Raw genomic sequence first — 16785 nt, 5'->3', positions numbered from 1 at the left:
AAAAAAAAAAAAAAAAAAAAAAAAAAAAAAAAGAAACCCAGGCAATTAACCAGGGCTAGTGAAGTCATAGATATTGGAGAAAAATCTGCAAGTACTACCTTTATTAATTAGAATAATACCTGACTATATTCTAAATATTTATCCTTATATCCATAAGTAAGTATAGTTCTCACCCTTCATCAAAGAAATTTCTCTTTGTAACAGACAGTAATCAATATAGAAAACCACAATATATCAAAATGCATAGTTGTAGAGCCCAATCCCAAAGGAAGCATCTTTAACAGAACTCCTGCACCTAAGGCTCAGGAATTATTACAAATGAGAGGACAAAAGATTATTAGGGCAAGAGGAACTGGAAGTTTTCTGTGAGATTGTGTCTCCTAAAAATATCATGAAGTCTCACAAACATGGCTGTCTAAATATTACTAGAACAAAAATGGCACCAACGTACATGATAATATGGGAAAAGGAATGCCCATGAGGTCTCAGCCCTACACAGAGAACTACAAGCAACCAAGGAATACGGAGAGCTGGAGAAAGTCTTCCCTTGAGAAAAGCACACAACTGGTTATCCAAAACACATAGTCAATCCTAAAAATATGCTCATACAAGAAACATTACAAGCAATGAGCAGGCTGTATTTATATATTTAGGAACATACACATACACAACAACAATTAAAGAAAAAAGAAGCCAAAATTTTGAAAGAACAGGGGGTAGGAAGTGTAAATTGATGTAATTATATTATAGTCTCAAAAACAATTTTTAAACATTATATAGCTAGTAAGTTAAACCAAAAGCATATGGGCCTGAGATACAGTTTCACGGTAGTGTTTCCATTAGCATGTGTGAGGCCCTAGAGTCCATACCTAGCATTGCACAAACTAATGTATATCTATATACTTCTCAATTGTATATCTAAAAGGCAACGTGGATATTTCTTGTTGCTTCTTCATTGTGTTTTAAAAATAAAGCCTTATGTTTTGCACAAATGAATTTCACAGGACCATTAATAATAGTACATGAATGGTTATAAACAATATTCAGAATTTCCTAAATGATCTTTCATAGATAATTTTATTTGTCCATTATTCTTTAATTCTGTTTTGTTTTCTACTTTCCTAGTTCAGACAGAATTGGCTTGCTTGTCACAATCCCCTGTACAAATGGCTTTTCCTACATTGAAAGTAATTCTCCAACACCACTTCCATTTTTATCTTTTCAGAATTCATAAATGTCTCCAGACTACACTAATACAGTGAATCCTGTTGTCATGGATTTAGTTGCCTTCATTCCTTATTGTCCTACTCAAGTACTCTTGTACGAGTACTCAAGTACGAGAATCCTACTACAGAGCTGAGTCCTACAGAGTTTTACCTTGAAAGTAGAGAAGAAAAGAAACGAACAGCCTTCAAAACATTGCTGAACATGGTACAAAAGGAATGAAAAGAAAAAGTAAAAAAGAAAAGAAAAAGCAAGCAAAGAATGCTCACATGTACAAGGTATGTTGTTAACGTTTTTCATATATGCTCTTATTACCTGCACATGGAACTGATAAGGCATGGCCCTCATAATGTCCCTGTCAGGTATGGTCATTCTTTCCATGTGTAAATGAGGAAACTGAGGTCTGAATGAATAATTGTCAGAGACATAGAACTTTCAAGTAGCCTCAGCAAAACTGCCTGGCCATCCTGCAGGAAGATGTGACATCAATTAACAGTTTGGTTTCAAATAAATGTTACGTACAAATTATGAAACTTATGGAGGAAAACACCTTTGATTCAGTTAGACAATCATATAAGTATCATCTCGCTTAGTGGCAGGAAAAATTTTGTTTGATGGTAATAAAATTTGTAGTAAAACAAGGATGGCTTCAGCAGCATTTCATGACTAAGCAATTATACTGTATCTATCCACAGAGAGTAAAATGGGCCAGACAGCACTACAATCCCCAAAAGTGCAAGTCATTTGTGAACTATCACAGGCTACACATACAATGACAAATGAGATGATATCACTTTGTACTCCAACCAGAAAGGCAAGGTTAGTAGCCAACAATTAACCACTTGTGAACAGGCAAAATGGTTGTTACAATCTATTAAGCCCCATGGAACTCCAATAGATTACTTCATCCCCAGATTTCAAAACGGGTAGCAATTGTTGTCCCCACCATCACCACCACCACCAGTGAGTTAAGGTTCTGATACTTGTCTATAAAGGAAATCACAAAGTACCTTTGATAAAAGTACAAATAAAGCAGGGCGGTGGTGGCGCACACCTTTAATCCCAGCACTCGGGAGGCAGAGGCAGGCAGATCTCTGTGAGTTCGAGGCCAGCCTGGTCTACAAGAGCTAGTTCCAGGACATGCTCCAAAGCTACAGAGAAACCCTGTCTTGAAAAACCAAAAAAAAAAAAAAAAAAAAGTACAAATAAAACATGGAGCTAGTGACACTGTTTTGCTTGTTCCTTGGTATTACTATACTAGCATGACTGTACTTTGTAAACTGGCATTCTGAGGAGGATTTTACTCCAGGGTATTACTCACATGGAAAGACAGGGTGCTTTCTAATACTATGCATTGTATCATCTCCTAAAGCACCAAATTGTCATGAATTTTAAAAATTTTTGAAGAAAAGCTTTCATTTGTAGGAAACAGCTCACACTTTATTTTTAGTCACCTGTTTTAATGGTTGTTTACTAGCAAATACAAAGTTTTTTTTTTCTTGTTGAAGGTAACAGCTAAAGACAAGGGTTTTATGAATTACCAGGTGACTAAAATGAGAGCTCCATCTTGGAAAGAGTAGGACAAAGTCCTGAAACTACAACTCTGCTGACTGCTTTCCTGAACTAGGTCAGCCATGTATGACTCAATGAACCATGGCCAGAATAGTCTTGTATACATCTATAGAAACAAGAGTGGTAAATACTTGCTATAGCTCCAGAAAAGATTCCTACACAGTGAAAGTGTTCAAAGAAAAACAGTATCTTATTTTTGTTTGTTTGCTTTTAAACAGGGTCTTGTTATGTAGCTTTTGCTGCCTTGGAACTACTTTGTAGACCAAGCTGACCTTGAACTCACAGAGATGTGCCTGCCTCTCCCTCTAGAGGGCAGGGACTAAAGGCATCCAACTCCAAATTCTACTGTTATAAATGGCATTCATATTGCTTCTCCAAGATTTTTCATGTGACGCTGTAGGGCACTGGTTTCTTACGTTCAACTCATCTGCTATTTTCTTGGGCTGACTTTGCTGTGTTTTTGTTATGAGGGACTCTTATGTACTCTAAGATACCCAGCAGAGCCCCAGTATCTATCTACTTAGCACTTATCAGGCAGTTGTGACAGTGAGAAATGCCTTCAGACACTGAACATGTTCCCCTGAGGAACAAAGTCATTCTCCTAACCTCTCACTCCCTTAGTGTCACCAAGAGTATGAAACTAATCTTTAAAGCAAAATATCACCAATATACTTTAGAACCAAACAATGAGAAAATTATTTTAAAATCTAACTTATGCAATTAATTTTGTACAGGAATGGCAGCTTAAAAATCCTGAAGATTGACTTATGATAATAGATATTTTACAAAAGAGACACTTGGCAACTCAACAAGTACTCAAGACTACCACTAAAAACCACAAGTTCATGAACCTTAAAATGTCACTGAGGTGAATACTGGGTTTAGACAGATATAGATGATTTCTTATGAAGCCCATATTTAGAGGAATGTGCTATATCATCTAAAAATGGCTCAAAATCCAAACAGTGGCAGCACACCATCCATTTGTGGGTAGTCCTAAACTGCTAATTATCTTAAGTACTTTATAAACTGGGTATTGCCTCATGATTTTTAATGCATTTTATCAGTTTTATTTCTTTTATTGACAGCTTAATGATACTCTAGTCATTTGTTTCCAATCACATTTATATTTCATTAAAACAATGCTTTATGGACTAGAGAGATGGTCCAGTGGTTAACAGCAGTTGCTGCTCTTGCACAGGACCCAGGTTCATTTCCAGAACCCACATAGTAGCTCACAAGCATCTGTAGTTCCATTCCAGCTCAGGAGAATCTGAACTCTGAGGGCACCAGGAATGCAAAGCTGCAAGCCAATGACAGACTACCTCAAACAAAAAGCAGAAAGTACTTGAGAACCAACAACCACAGTTATACTCTGACTTCCACACATGTGCCAGCCACACATATACCCTCTCTCACATAAATACATTTTTATGCATGCATACATACATTCATACAGATTTTTTAAACTCTTACATACAGATTCTATGCCTAAACAAGGTTCATATGGCTTCCCTCTCCCAGGATCATTTTTCAGCCTGAGTTGACATTTGTTAGACTTAGGATGATGATCTGTGTAAATTTCTTTCTCTCAAAAATTCTGAGAGTATTTTGGGAGAGTTGGCTATTTTCTATTTTTTTTAAGAGAGTTGTTGAATAATTTTAGTTATAAAAATTAGAAAAATACAAATATGAGAGAAACCCACTGCAAGTTTTCTAGATGCTCATTAAATGTTCCTTAAAGGCCTAGACAGTAAATATTTAGGGTTTTCAGGATATAGGGTATGAATACAGCCATAAGCAACATACAAAATTATGAGAATGATTGTATTCCAACTAAACTTTGCTTATATGCGCATGCACGCACGCACACACACACAAGTGAAAGAACTAGATGTGGTTCATAAAGCGCAGTTTGCCAAAGTCTGATCTTTTACATTAAAAAATAGCTCTCCCACAACTTTTTCAATCATAAGCCACCATAAAATGTTATGGTACAGTCAAAAGAGACTGCCAGCAGTTTTCAGAGGAAGAAAAACTTATTTCTGACCAAAATACATCAGCCTGAGTTCTAGTAGTTGGAGATTTGTGATTGTATCTCGGGTTAGGTTGACATTTTTCACTGCTCCATCTAGCAAAATGTGTGTTTCCTGTGATAGTAGGGTGCAAAGCTAAAATGAAGTCACCTTCAGTGCCATCCTAAACTGTAGCTGCACATATTAATAATTTTAAAAGTGCATAATGCTCTTCAAGGTACATCAGACTGAATCATTACTACAAATAGTCTGTGTTGGTTTTAATTACTGTATGTGTGGAACCATTAAAACAACATTCATTAAAAACTCTCCTATAAATTTTTACTGTTTTTTAATTCTGCTATCCTAATTTTAAGTCAGTAAAGTTTTATTGAAATAGGGGATGCTCATTCTTTTTAAAAAATATTTATCTGATGCCTATTAGCATGATGGTATGTCTTCAGATGGTAGAGCTGTGAAAACAAGATGTAGTCCTCCTATAAGATAGTTTCAATCTGGCACAAATGACTCCTTAGAAAACAATGCTTAATCTTAAAAAATTACTTTCATACTAAATTTATGTTAATTTTAAGTTTTAAAATGTTATGTATATTAGATTTCAGAAGTTTTATCAAAGCTAGTATTAATATAAATTCTGTTTTTATTATTTGAATATAGAAATGGTATAGAAATGGGGTTTAAAATGGAATAGTACTGATTTCTGTATATGTAATAAAACAATAAACTGGTTTATATTACAAGGTCAAGTTTTATCTAATAATCTTTTTCTTTTTCATTTTTCAAGACAGGGTTTCTTAGTAGTAGCTTTGGCACCTGTCCTGGAATGCATTCTGTAAACTAGACCGGCCTCAAACTCACAGAGATCCACCTGTCTCTGTCTCCCGATTACTGGGATTAAAGGCGCTCTCACCATTGTCCAGCTTTCTTAATAATCTTAATGTGGATAACCTTTTGATAATTTTTATATTAGTCTCTGTATGTGTCTGTCTGGCTATCTGTGTCTGTGTAGACATGAGTATGTCATAGTACGTGTGTGGAGGCTAGAGGACAATTTCTGAAGGCCAGTTCTCCCTTTCCACTGTGGGCTCTGGTGGATCAAACTCAGGTCTAAAAGTTTCTAAAACAAGAGCCTTCCCCTGCTATTAAGATGCCCAAGATCAAATCTAACAAATATTTAACAGACACCCAAGACATATGGGTAACTATCTTTGCAGGTCTGAAAACATAAAGGGAATTTCTGGGCATGAAAATAGTGGCTCCAGTTGTAGGAAGTTTAATATAAATGAGGAAAGGAACTCTTACTTTACCTCTTATAACATTTAAAATTTTTCTTTGAAATTCATAAATATTATCTCTTAAAATTCAGAAAATAATCAATATAGAAGAAAAGCCTTCATTTATAGGTTGCAAATAGAGGACCGGCAGAAGCATAATATTTAAATTGTCTTTTTATTGTATAACCTAAGAATGCTTTTTTCTTTCTTAGCCTGACTTAGAGCAATTAACATTTACTTGTTCTGTGTGGTGTAGGAGAAATGAGTCAGATTGAAGAGGAAAAAAAAATACAGAAACGCAAAAAAATATACAAGCATGTTTGTGCGAAAAGAGACAGGATTACCCTTGCCAGGAATATCCAGAAAACAAAACTAATTAAAGGAATGATGAGTATATGTGTATTCAGAGATGACAGGTTGGTAATCATGCCTTAACAACCCATCATGGGAACTGCTAACTTAAGCAATTATAAAATAAAAATATGTGATGCTAAAGACACCTTTATAAGCCTGTCACTTTAATCTTTCTCTATGACTTGCTGGTTTAATTAGGTGAGTATGTAGTCATATAAAATTTCACTGAAATACTTATAAGTATTACTAGTTGTTGGGCAAGAACCAACTTTTAATATTAGGCTTCTTAGTTATTCTCACACTCTAAGACTAAGTGACCATTAAATTTAATAAAATATTTCTAATATAGATGACACAAATAAGTTGTTCTTTGTAAAGACAGATGTTGTGGGTTCTATTCCCCTCCAAACACCCTGGGGTGTTAACATTTCTCGTGTTTCACTCGGTCAGAAGGGTGGGAGGATATGTCTTCTCACTGAAAACCTAATGCTGACGGCAGAGAAATGATATGCCAATAGTCTCGAAGATTACTAAACTGACGCAAGCAAATACAACTTTCAGGAAAACAAGCAATAAAACAAATAATGTTTAAGGACTTATTTCAAACTGATTTTCAAATACATTTGAGAAACAATCATTTCTGGTGTCTCTCTAATATAAAGGGAAGATACATACTTTTCAACTGGTTGAGTCTAGGTAAACAGTAATGAATGACAGAAACCACCAGCAGCTTATCTCTCATTGCTTGCGCCCACACAGTATTTTCCCATACTCGGGTTGAAAACTACTAACGAAAACAGTAAATTTGCACACAGTCCAGCCTTTCACAAAGAATTTTAAAAGTTCTTATAAATTAAAGCCTGATTTATATTTCTTTATTTACCATATTTATAAGAGGAGCAGACATAAACTTTTCAATCTATATAACATCAACAGACTATACATACACCATTCTCTGTTGCCAAAGTCTAAAGCCCTCCTCTGATAATGTATTCACTCACCTCTTCTAGGACTCTCATGATTGAAGAGAATGCCATTCACTGCAAAGAGATTATAAGCCTCGCGGAAGTTCACAACAATCCAGTAGGCATAGAGTTTGGCTGCACCTGTTGGAATAATTTGTTAAAGACAAAGTTTACTCTAAAGGACTGTGCTTTTCATTCACCTTAGACAAGTAATAACTGACAGAGTATTACTTATAATGCATCAAAATGGCTAATATGAACCACAATCCAAAACAAACATTGTGTGTCAATTAATCATGTGCATTAGAAATAAAACTCCTTCATAACATTAATTCTTTTACTATCTATTTATCCAATTATACTATAGAATATAACAAGTTCATCTTTCTTAGCTCCCTTTCACTGTGTCTGTCTCAGTCTCACCCACTCCCTCATGTACACATGTGAGTACACGCGTGTGTGTGCGCGCGCACACACACACACAAACTTTTAGAAAATTAAAAAAAAGATATTTGGGATCTTAATATTGTTTTTAACATGTTATCATATATATCTTTCATGAATTTCTTTACAACTGTGGTACATATAAGTCTGTTTTTTCCTCCTAGGTTTGTACTCAGCGAAATTGTCACGGGGAAAATAAAAAACAAACAACACAAAAGTTCAGTGCTCCAGCACAATCTCTAAACAGCTTAGAAAAAGAGTCATATTGGGTCTAATTTTCATTTGAAGGGATCTGTGTAGAAAGGTCGGATGAACAGAGATTGGTGAATGAAGTGCTAATCCACCTGGAGGCAATGGCAATAATGCATACAGTATGTTTCCCAACAAGTCCAGCCACTTTAGTCTATAAATGGCAATCTCACACCCAAATGACCAGGTATGACATGTATACAGAATGAAAGCAGAAACATCCCCACAGCTGCAGAGAGCTATATATACGGCTGGGCACAAGTGTCCTTACCATATGGCGACCTCGGATAGAAAGGTGTGGTCTCTTTCTGGGGTATTTCCTGCACTTTTCCATATAGTTCACTTGTTGAGGCCTGGTAGAACTTCACAGAATTTATAAGGCCACAAGTCTTAATTGCATCCAGAAGCCGCAAGGTGCCAATCCCATCAACATCTGCAGTGTACTCTGCTAAGTCAAAGGAAATCTGCAAAGAGAAGGTGGAGATGAGTGCGCTGACGGCCATCAGAGAGTGATGCCGGCAAGGGTGACAAGCACAACAGTTTTACAACCTGGGATTTTATGCTAGTAGGAAGAAATTAAGTGCTATTTTGTAACAGAATTTCCAATGTGGATCTCATCTACTTCCAGTATTAAATAGCTGAAGACTATGTCAATATCTATTCAGCAGTTGTGATAAACATTATAACACCCTTGTTTTCCTCAGCATCCCTGGGAATCTTTGCATGATGGGGTAATGCACTATCCTTCAAAAGGTATTCATTAAAAATTCAGCTTAAACCAAATTCTTGTGGGGAAGGGTCAGAAAAGTCATGGTTTGAATGAGCCCCAGTGGATGTTTGCGCACCAAAGGCTGATAACATGTACTTTAAACCATAGTTTTTTTTTTATTTTTATTTTATGAGACAGGGTTTCTCTGTCGCTTTGGAGCATGTCCTGGAACTAGCTCTTGTAAACCATAAACCATGCTGGCCTCGAACTCACAGAGATCCGCCTGCCTCTGCCTCCCCAGTGTAGGGATTAAAGGTGTGTGCCACCACCACGTGGCCATAGCTTACTTTTATTTTTTTTAATTAATTAATTTATTTATTAAAGATTTCTGTCTCTTCCCCACCGCCGCCTCCCCTTTCCTTCCCCCTCCCCCAATCAAGTCCCCCTCCCTCGTCAGCCAAAAGAGCAGTCAGGGTTCTCTGCCCTGTGGGAAGTCCAAGGACCACCCACCTCCATCCAGGTCTAGTAAGGTGAGCATCCACGAAACTGCCTAGTCTCCCATGAAACCAGTAGGTCCAGTAGGATCAAAAACCCATTGCCATTGTTCTTGAGGTCTCAGTAGTCCTCATTGTCCACTATGTTCAGCGAGACTGGTTTTAACCCAGGCTTTTTCAGACCCAAGCCAGCTGGCCTTGGTGAGTTCCTGATAGAACATCCCCATTGTCTCAGTGTATGGGTGCACCCCTTGCGGTCCTGAGTTCCTTGCTTGTGCTCTCTCTCCTTCTGCTCCTGATTTGGACCTTGAGATTTCAGTCCGGTGCTCCAATGTGGGTCTCTGTCTCTGTCTCCTTTCATCGCCTGATGAAGTTTAATATTCAGGAGGATGCCTATATGATTTTCTTTGGGTTCTCCTTCTTATTTAGCTTCTCTAAGAACCTGAATTATAGGTTCAATGTCCTTTATTTATGGCTAGAAACCAAATATGAGTGAGTACATCCCATGTTCCCTGACTTCAAACTCTATTACAGAGCTACAGTATTGAAAACAGCTTGGTATTGGCATAAAAACAGAGAAGTCGACCAATGGAATCGAATAGAAGACCCTGACTTTAACCCACAAACCTATGAACACCTGATTTTCAATAAAGGAGCTAAAAGTATACAATGGAAAAAAGAGAGCATCTTCAACAAATTGTGCTGGCAAAACTGGATGTCAATCTGTAGAAGAATGAAAATAGATCCATATCTATCACCATGCACAAAACTCAAGTCCAAGTGGATTAAAGACCTCAATATCAATCCAAACACACTGAACCTGATTGAAGAGAAAGTGGGAAGTACTCTACAACACGTGGGCACAGGAGACCACTTCCTACATATAACCCCAGCAGCACAGACACTAAGGGCCTCAATGAATAAATGGGACCTCCTGAGACTGAGAAGCTTCTGTAAAGCAAAGGACACTGTTGCTAAGACAGAAAGGCAACCCACTGACTGGGAGAAGGTCTTCACCAACCCCGCAACTGACAAAGGTCTGATCTCCAAAATATATAAAGAACTCAAGAAACTAGACCGTAAAAGGCTAATCAACCCAATTATAAAATGGGGCACTGAGTTGAACAGAGATCTCTCAACAGAAGAAGTTCAAATGGCCAAAAGACACTTAAGGTCATGCTCAACTTCCTTAGCGATCAGGAAAATGCAAATCAAGACAACTTTAAGATACCATCTTACACCTGTCAGAATGGCGAAAATCAAAAACACCAATGATAGCCTTTGCTGGAGAGGTTGTGGAGAAAGGGGTACACTCATCCATTGCTGGTGGGAATGCAAACTTGTGCAACCACTCTGGAAAGCAGTGTGGAGGTTTCTCAGGAAATTTGGGATCAACCTACCCATGGACCCAGCAATACCACTCTTGGGAATATACCCAAGAGAGACCTTATCACACAACAAAAGTATATGCTCTACTATGTTTATAGCAGCATTGTCTGTAATAGCCAGAACCTGGAAACAACCTAGATGCCCTTCAATTGAAGAATGGATGAAGAAAGTATGGAATATATACATATTAGAGTACTACTCAGCAGTAAAAAACAAGGACTTCTTGAAGTTTGCAGGCAAATGGATGGAAATAGAAAACACCATCCTGAGTGAGGTAAGCCAGACCCAAAAAGAGGAACATGGGATGTTCTCACTCACATAGCTTACTTTTAAAAGGACTCTTTTGCTTTTTGTTTTAAAAAACAAGGGCACAAGAATAATGGTGGTATCTATAAAGTATATGATTTTATTTATTTAACTGTACAGTAACAGTGGATGTAACGAAATGCTAATGTTTATACAAACTAGTTTCAAGGAGGGTACTGAGATATAATTCAACATATTCCAGCTTTTCAAAATGGTTTTTAAAAAGAAAGAGTTTTGTTCTTAGTTAGGTTTGTATTTCTGTGATAAAGAATGATGTGGAATGTCCTTTTGTATATGTGTTGCTTTTATTGGTTGATAAAACTGTTTTGGCCACTGTAAGTAAAGCCAGGTGAAAAATCTGAACAGAGATATATAGAATAGACAGGGTCAAAGAGATGCCATTAAGCTGTCAAAGGAGAAAGTTGCCAAAGCATTACTGGTAAGCCACAGCCTCGTGGTGAAACATAGATTAATATAAATGGGTTCATTTAAGATGTAAGAGCTAGTTAGGAATTCGCTTGAATCATTGGTCAAACAGTGTTGTAATTAATATAGTTCCATGTGATTATTTGGGTCTGGACAGTGGGAAATAAAAATACAGCCTGTCTACAAAAGAACATAAGTAAAAAAAAAAACCTGGGAAGGAAAGAATTTATTTGGCTTATACATCCCAATCACAGTCCATCACAAAGGAAAGACAGGTAAGGAATTCAAGGATGGAACCTAGAAGTGGGAACTAAAGCTGAAGTCACAAAGTAACACTGTTTACTGGCTTGATGTCTATGTCTTACTCACCCAACTTTCTTATAGAACCCAGGATCAAAAGCTCAGGGTTGGCACTGCCCATGGTGGGCTAGGCTCACCCACATCAATCATTAATCAAGTAAATAACACTACTGATGTGCCTATAACCAATCCAATGGAGGCATTTTCTCAATTTGGGTTCCTTTCTAAGAGACCTTTAGTTTGCATCAAGCTGACAAAAGAACTACCCAGGACCATGCGATGTCTAGGCTTATTTCTTAAATAACTTCTATAAACGATAAGTAAATGAACCTTATTTTAAACCTTTTAGAATGATGAGGTTGTAAACCTTATCACTGCCATATCATTGTAGTATGAATCACCTTAGTCTTCATGTGAAAAACCTCTCAAAAGGGTAAGACCGTTCATTATTTCTTGGCCACTGAATATCCCCTGAACAGAAGTCATGGTTTGTACATGGGTATATGGCACTGTCAAAAGCTAATCACTTGCTCAATAAGAACTCAACCTTCTACATCCATATCATCTGTGGCTATATGTAAAGTTAGTGGGTAGCTAGAAAATTAAAAAGAAAAACTGTGTATTTCATTCACAACGTTTAAAAAGCCACAAAAGGAAAAAATAAGACCATTTTAGACCCCAACCCATTGTGTGTGTGTGTATGCATGCATGTAATGGATAAAAACATGTATGAATGTAGACATCAGGCAGTCATAAGGAGATGTTATGTCTTCGTTTATGGCTACACACCTTATTCTCTGAGGTAAGGTACATCTGAAACTCATGTTTTGAACTGCCCCTACTGGGCAGCAAGTTCCCAAAATAAGGATCTGTTGATCCTAATTCCCCAACACTAGTCTTACAGGTAGACATGACCATACCTAGATTTTTATAAAGGTGCATGAGATTTGAACTTAGGTCCTCTTGCTTGCAAAGCACATCCTCTTACAAACTGAGCTATCATTCTAGTATTTCATTGTATTTTGACAAGGGTCTCACTATATAGACCTGATTGACTTGTTTACCAGGCTAGCCCTAAATTAACAGAAATCCATCTGACCCTGTCTCCAAGTACTGAGATTAAAAGTATGCGCCACCATTCCTAGCCCATTTTATTCTTTTAAATAACACTTTATAGAGATACATAAAATGTACTATAAAATGGTTTACAGAGTTACTATAAAACGTTCCATTTTAAAGTTTACAATTTACTGGTTTTCATAATTCACAGCATTGTGCAATCATCATTACCATTTTACTTCAGAACATTCTTATCACTCCCAAAACACTCTGCAGCTATCAGTAGTCATTTCCAAGCTCCCAGCTCCCACTCAGACCTGGACAATCACGGATCACTCTTCTTTTCCTTTATCCATTTACCTACTGTAAACATTTCCTAAGAATGAGACTACATAATATGTGGGCTTCTGCAACTAGCTTCCTTCTCTTAATATTTCCATCCCTCTTAGATACAGTTAGCTAGGTGTACAGGTGCTGGAACATGTGTTAAAACCACTTTTAATGATTTCAAAGTTGCCACTCCATATCATAGTCTCCTCACTCACTAATACAGATAAGGGTTCTGATCTCTCCACATCCTAACCAGCAATCTTTGTGGTCTTAGTTTATAGTTATACTTGTGGTCTAAAGTCTTTTCTCACTGTGCTCTTGATAAACATTTTTCTCGGACTGCAGACACTATAGTCTCATATACTTAATGAGCATCAGTAAAGGTTAAATCCTTTGCCCGTGTTTTTTTTTTTTTTTAAGATGCGCTCCTCACTGGACTGTGCACAAGTCCCCTGCCAGATACTTAACTTGAAAACTCTTCACATCCTGAGGGTTTCCTTCTCATCGTTTTAAACAGCAGCTTATAAAAAAAATGTTCAATTTATTCATTTTCCTTTGTTATGTATGCTTTTTGTGTTATATTTTGAATAAGGTAAAATTAATATATACTCACATATTATATTCTATGTTTAAAAAATAGTCCCTTACATTTATTTTTATGATTATTTTGAATTAATTTTGTGTTTAATTGGGGGTCCAACTTCATTATTTGCAGATGGAAATCTAATTGTCCCAACACCATATTTTTGAAAAGGTTATTATATTTCTGTTGAATGGTCTGGACACAGAGTGTTTTGTTCTCAGGAAAAATCATGGTCCTACATTGATTGGAACACATACTGAAAAGGCCTCAGGACAGGAGTGTCAACAGCTTTATTGAAACAATAACAGTGTTATTTAAGTCCACAGTGTTGGGCAGATATCATTCTAAGCAGTTTGAATGAACACATGACTCAGATGGAAGAACAGGTAAACATTTCACCTGAAACAGAGAGCGAACAGAAAGCACAGAGTCATATGGGAAATGTAACACGGAGAACACTGCACATGTGTTCTACTCTCAGTAAACCAAGTGTCCCTGCAGACTCTGTAGTACAGGAAGGAAACTGTTCGACTTGACAGAAGCAGTGGGACACCATTCAGAGGACACCCTCATGGAACAGTACCCACTGAGGTTAGGGTGACGGCAGCACATGCAGCAGAGGATGATGGGGGAGGATGGCCGCCTGTCAGCAATTTTAAAATATTCTTACATAATTTTTATATAACTCCATGTAAAAGAATGAATATATTTGGTAGTCAAAATTTTGTAGAATGAGGTTAGTTTATAAAGACAATTGTTTAAAAAGTACTTATGAACAAAAAGTAACAATTAAATGTCTATGCCAGTCAAAACAGTACTTTATAGCTTCAACTTTAAAGGTTAAAAATACGGTTCTCAAAACATTAGAGGTCTGGAGAGTTACAGCCCATGGGCCAATTCTGGCCAGCTGCCCACTACGAAATAAAGTTTTTTATAGGACACAGCCACAGTCATTCTTTTACATGTTTTCCACAGTTGTTCCCATGCTACAATCACTGGGCTGAATGAATTTGTTCCATAGAATGAGATTCTCACAAAGTTTAGAGTATTATCTGGCCCATTATAGAAACAGCTTTATGATCTCTGAATTAAAACTATAGTTATACTTAATAGCCAAAGGAGGTGGTTTAAACATTACTGTTTCTTTCCTATATCCTCAACACTGGCTACAGGACTTCCAGTTTGAGGACTGCCACCACCAAGCACATTCTCTACCATACCATAATCTGCCATACCTACTGCACATCCGAGTGCAGCAAATGGTTTCCACTGGAGATTATAGGGCTCTTGTGCTTGAGACATAGGATGTAGGCATCATAGTACTAGCTCAGTGAAGACCTAAATTCAAAATTAAAATACACATATCTTTAAATTTTGACTAGAGTCATAAAAAAATAGCTGCATTTTTTTAGAAGTGTGGTGACTCTATGAGCAGCATCTTACTGGTAAACAGAACAAATAAATCAGACTGCTATAAAAGAAAACAACATAGGGAAAAACCCATGTTTACCAAACACTGCCCTAACTCTCTCTCAAGAACAGCTCTTCATCTGCTTCCTGACCTCATGTTGTTCCAGACCTCCTCACACTCCATCGGTGGCAACCTTCCAGTTTGTAATGCTGTTCTAACAGGTCCAGGACATCTCTGCTCCAGGCCTAGGGCCTGTGTGCATGTTTGGGAGAATTAGCTTTTTTCTCCTACCTACACTCTAGGCATGTGACCACATCACTAACCATCTCAGCATCACAATGCACACAACTCCAAAGTCCTAAGTTTGTTTTTTATTACTTTGTCTGCTGAATACCACCTTAGTTAAACTAATTCAAGATGTTCTTCCCAAAGCTCTTTGTCCCACTGTTTCTCCATATAAGTGGTATCTATCTAAAAAAGCTTAGGATTTATCTATTTCTTCCCTTCATAGTTATCAGAGATCCAAGTCTTCTCACCACTTCATCCTAGCTTCCCAATGTTCTCTTCATGGAAACTGATAAAGCTGTCTCAACCACTTCAGGTGATTCTCTCCCTACTCATTCTGGGAATGATTAAGTTGACCTCTCTGGCCATCTTGCCGTTCTTACATTGAGACTAGCCGGTTCTACCTAAAGTCTTTCCTCTGCCTCCCCTGCGAATGTCTCTTTCTATCTATCTAGTTTTGGTTTTTCAAGACAGGGTTTCTCTGTGTAGCTTTGGAGTCTGTCCTGGAACCCACTCTGTACACAGGCTGATGTCAAACTCAGAGATCCGCCTACCTCTGCCTCCCAGGTGCTGGGATTAAAGGCATGCACCACCACCGCCTGGCTACTTGAAATTTTCTAATTCCATGTCATCTCAGAGAAAGTGATTTGTCTGTGAAAGAACTCAATGTAGTAAAACAAAGCGAAAAGACAAGAAAAATGCTTCCTCTAACAAAAGTTTCAAGAGAAGCTCATGATGCCTTGTTTGGAAATGTCTCAGACCACACAAGTAGTTGCAGTGTGCACTGTTTACAGCTCCTCTGCCAGAGAAAGTTATGAATCAAAGAGGGCAACAATAAAACATTGCTTTCCATCTTAGGTTAGTTGTTTCTATTAAACAGGAGTAAGTAGGGATAGCTAGCATTTACTTAATAGCTGGGGCCACATACAAATCTTTTGCCAGGGCTGGTAGTCAAGCAGGTATGGGTCCGACTATGTGGGGAATAAAGCCTTGTTACAGGAAACACAGGCTAGGAAAACAGAACCTGCCTCCTACTACCCTGCTTGTTCTTTTGTGGGTGTGGATGAGTAAGAGGCAGGAAAATGATAAAAAGGAAACTGCAGGGGCTCCCTGGTGAGAGGGTTACAAAGTGGCCATGACACTCTGAGACTTAAAAAGAAAAATTAAAAAAAAAACATGGAGGAAATAGCCACATGAGGAACTGGATATGATGTGAAAGCTCTTCTAGTAGTAGCAGTGACATGTGGGGTTGAGGATTAAGGATGAACAGCAGGAGAAAAAACACATTGGCCATGCATGTTTCAGTAGTGGCCATGTATCAGGATTGGAGAGCCCTGGGTTTACATATATGTGAGTAAATGCTATTCTGTAGCAT

General features: G+C 37.6%; 1 protein-coding gene across 1 annotated transcript in view; it reads right to left on the bottom strand.

The window, feature by feature from the left end:
• The window catches only part of Gmds (GDP-mannose 4,6-dehydratase), a 495612-nt gene that overhangs the window by 275647 nt on the left and 203180 nt on the right, over positions 1–16785 (bottom strand). Inside the window, exons 5-6 of the mRNA XM_050142522.1 lie at positions 8390–8582; positions 7462–7566 (exon numbers count right to left, since the gene is read on the bottom strand). Of these exons, the coding sequence (XP_049998479.1) occupies positions 7462–7566; positions 8390–8582 (298 nt within the window). The remainder of the gene's footprint in view (positions 1–7461; positions 7567–8389; positions 8583–16785) is intronic.

Source organism: Alexandromys fortis, unplaced genomic scaffold (assembly GCF_014885135.2).
Source record: "Alexandromys fortis isolate MF-2015 unplaced genomic scaffold, M_Fortis_MF-2015_v1.1 scaffold_5, whole genome shotgun sequence".
NCBI classification, from domain to species: domain Eukaryota; kingdom Metazoa; phylum Chordata; class Mammalia; order Rodentia; family Cricetidae; genus Alexandromys; species Alexandromys fortis.
This window is presented reverse-complemented; position numbering and strand designations above follow the sequence as displayed.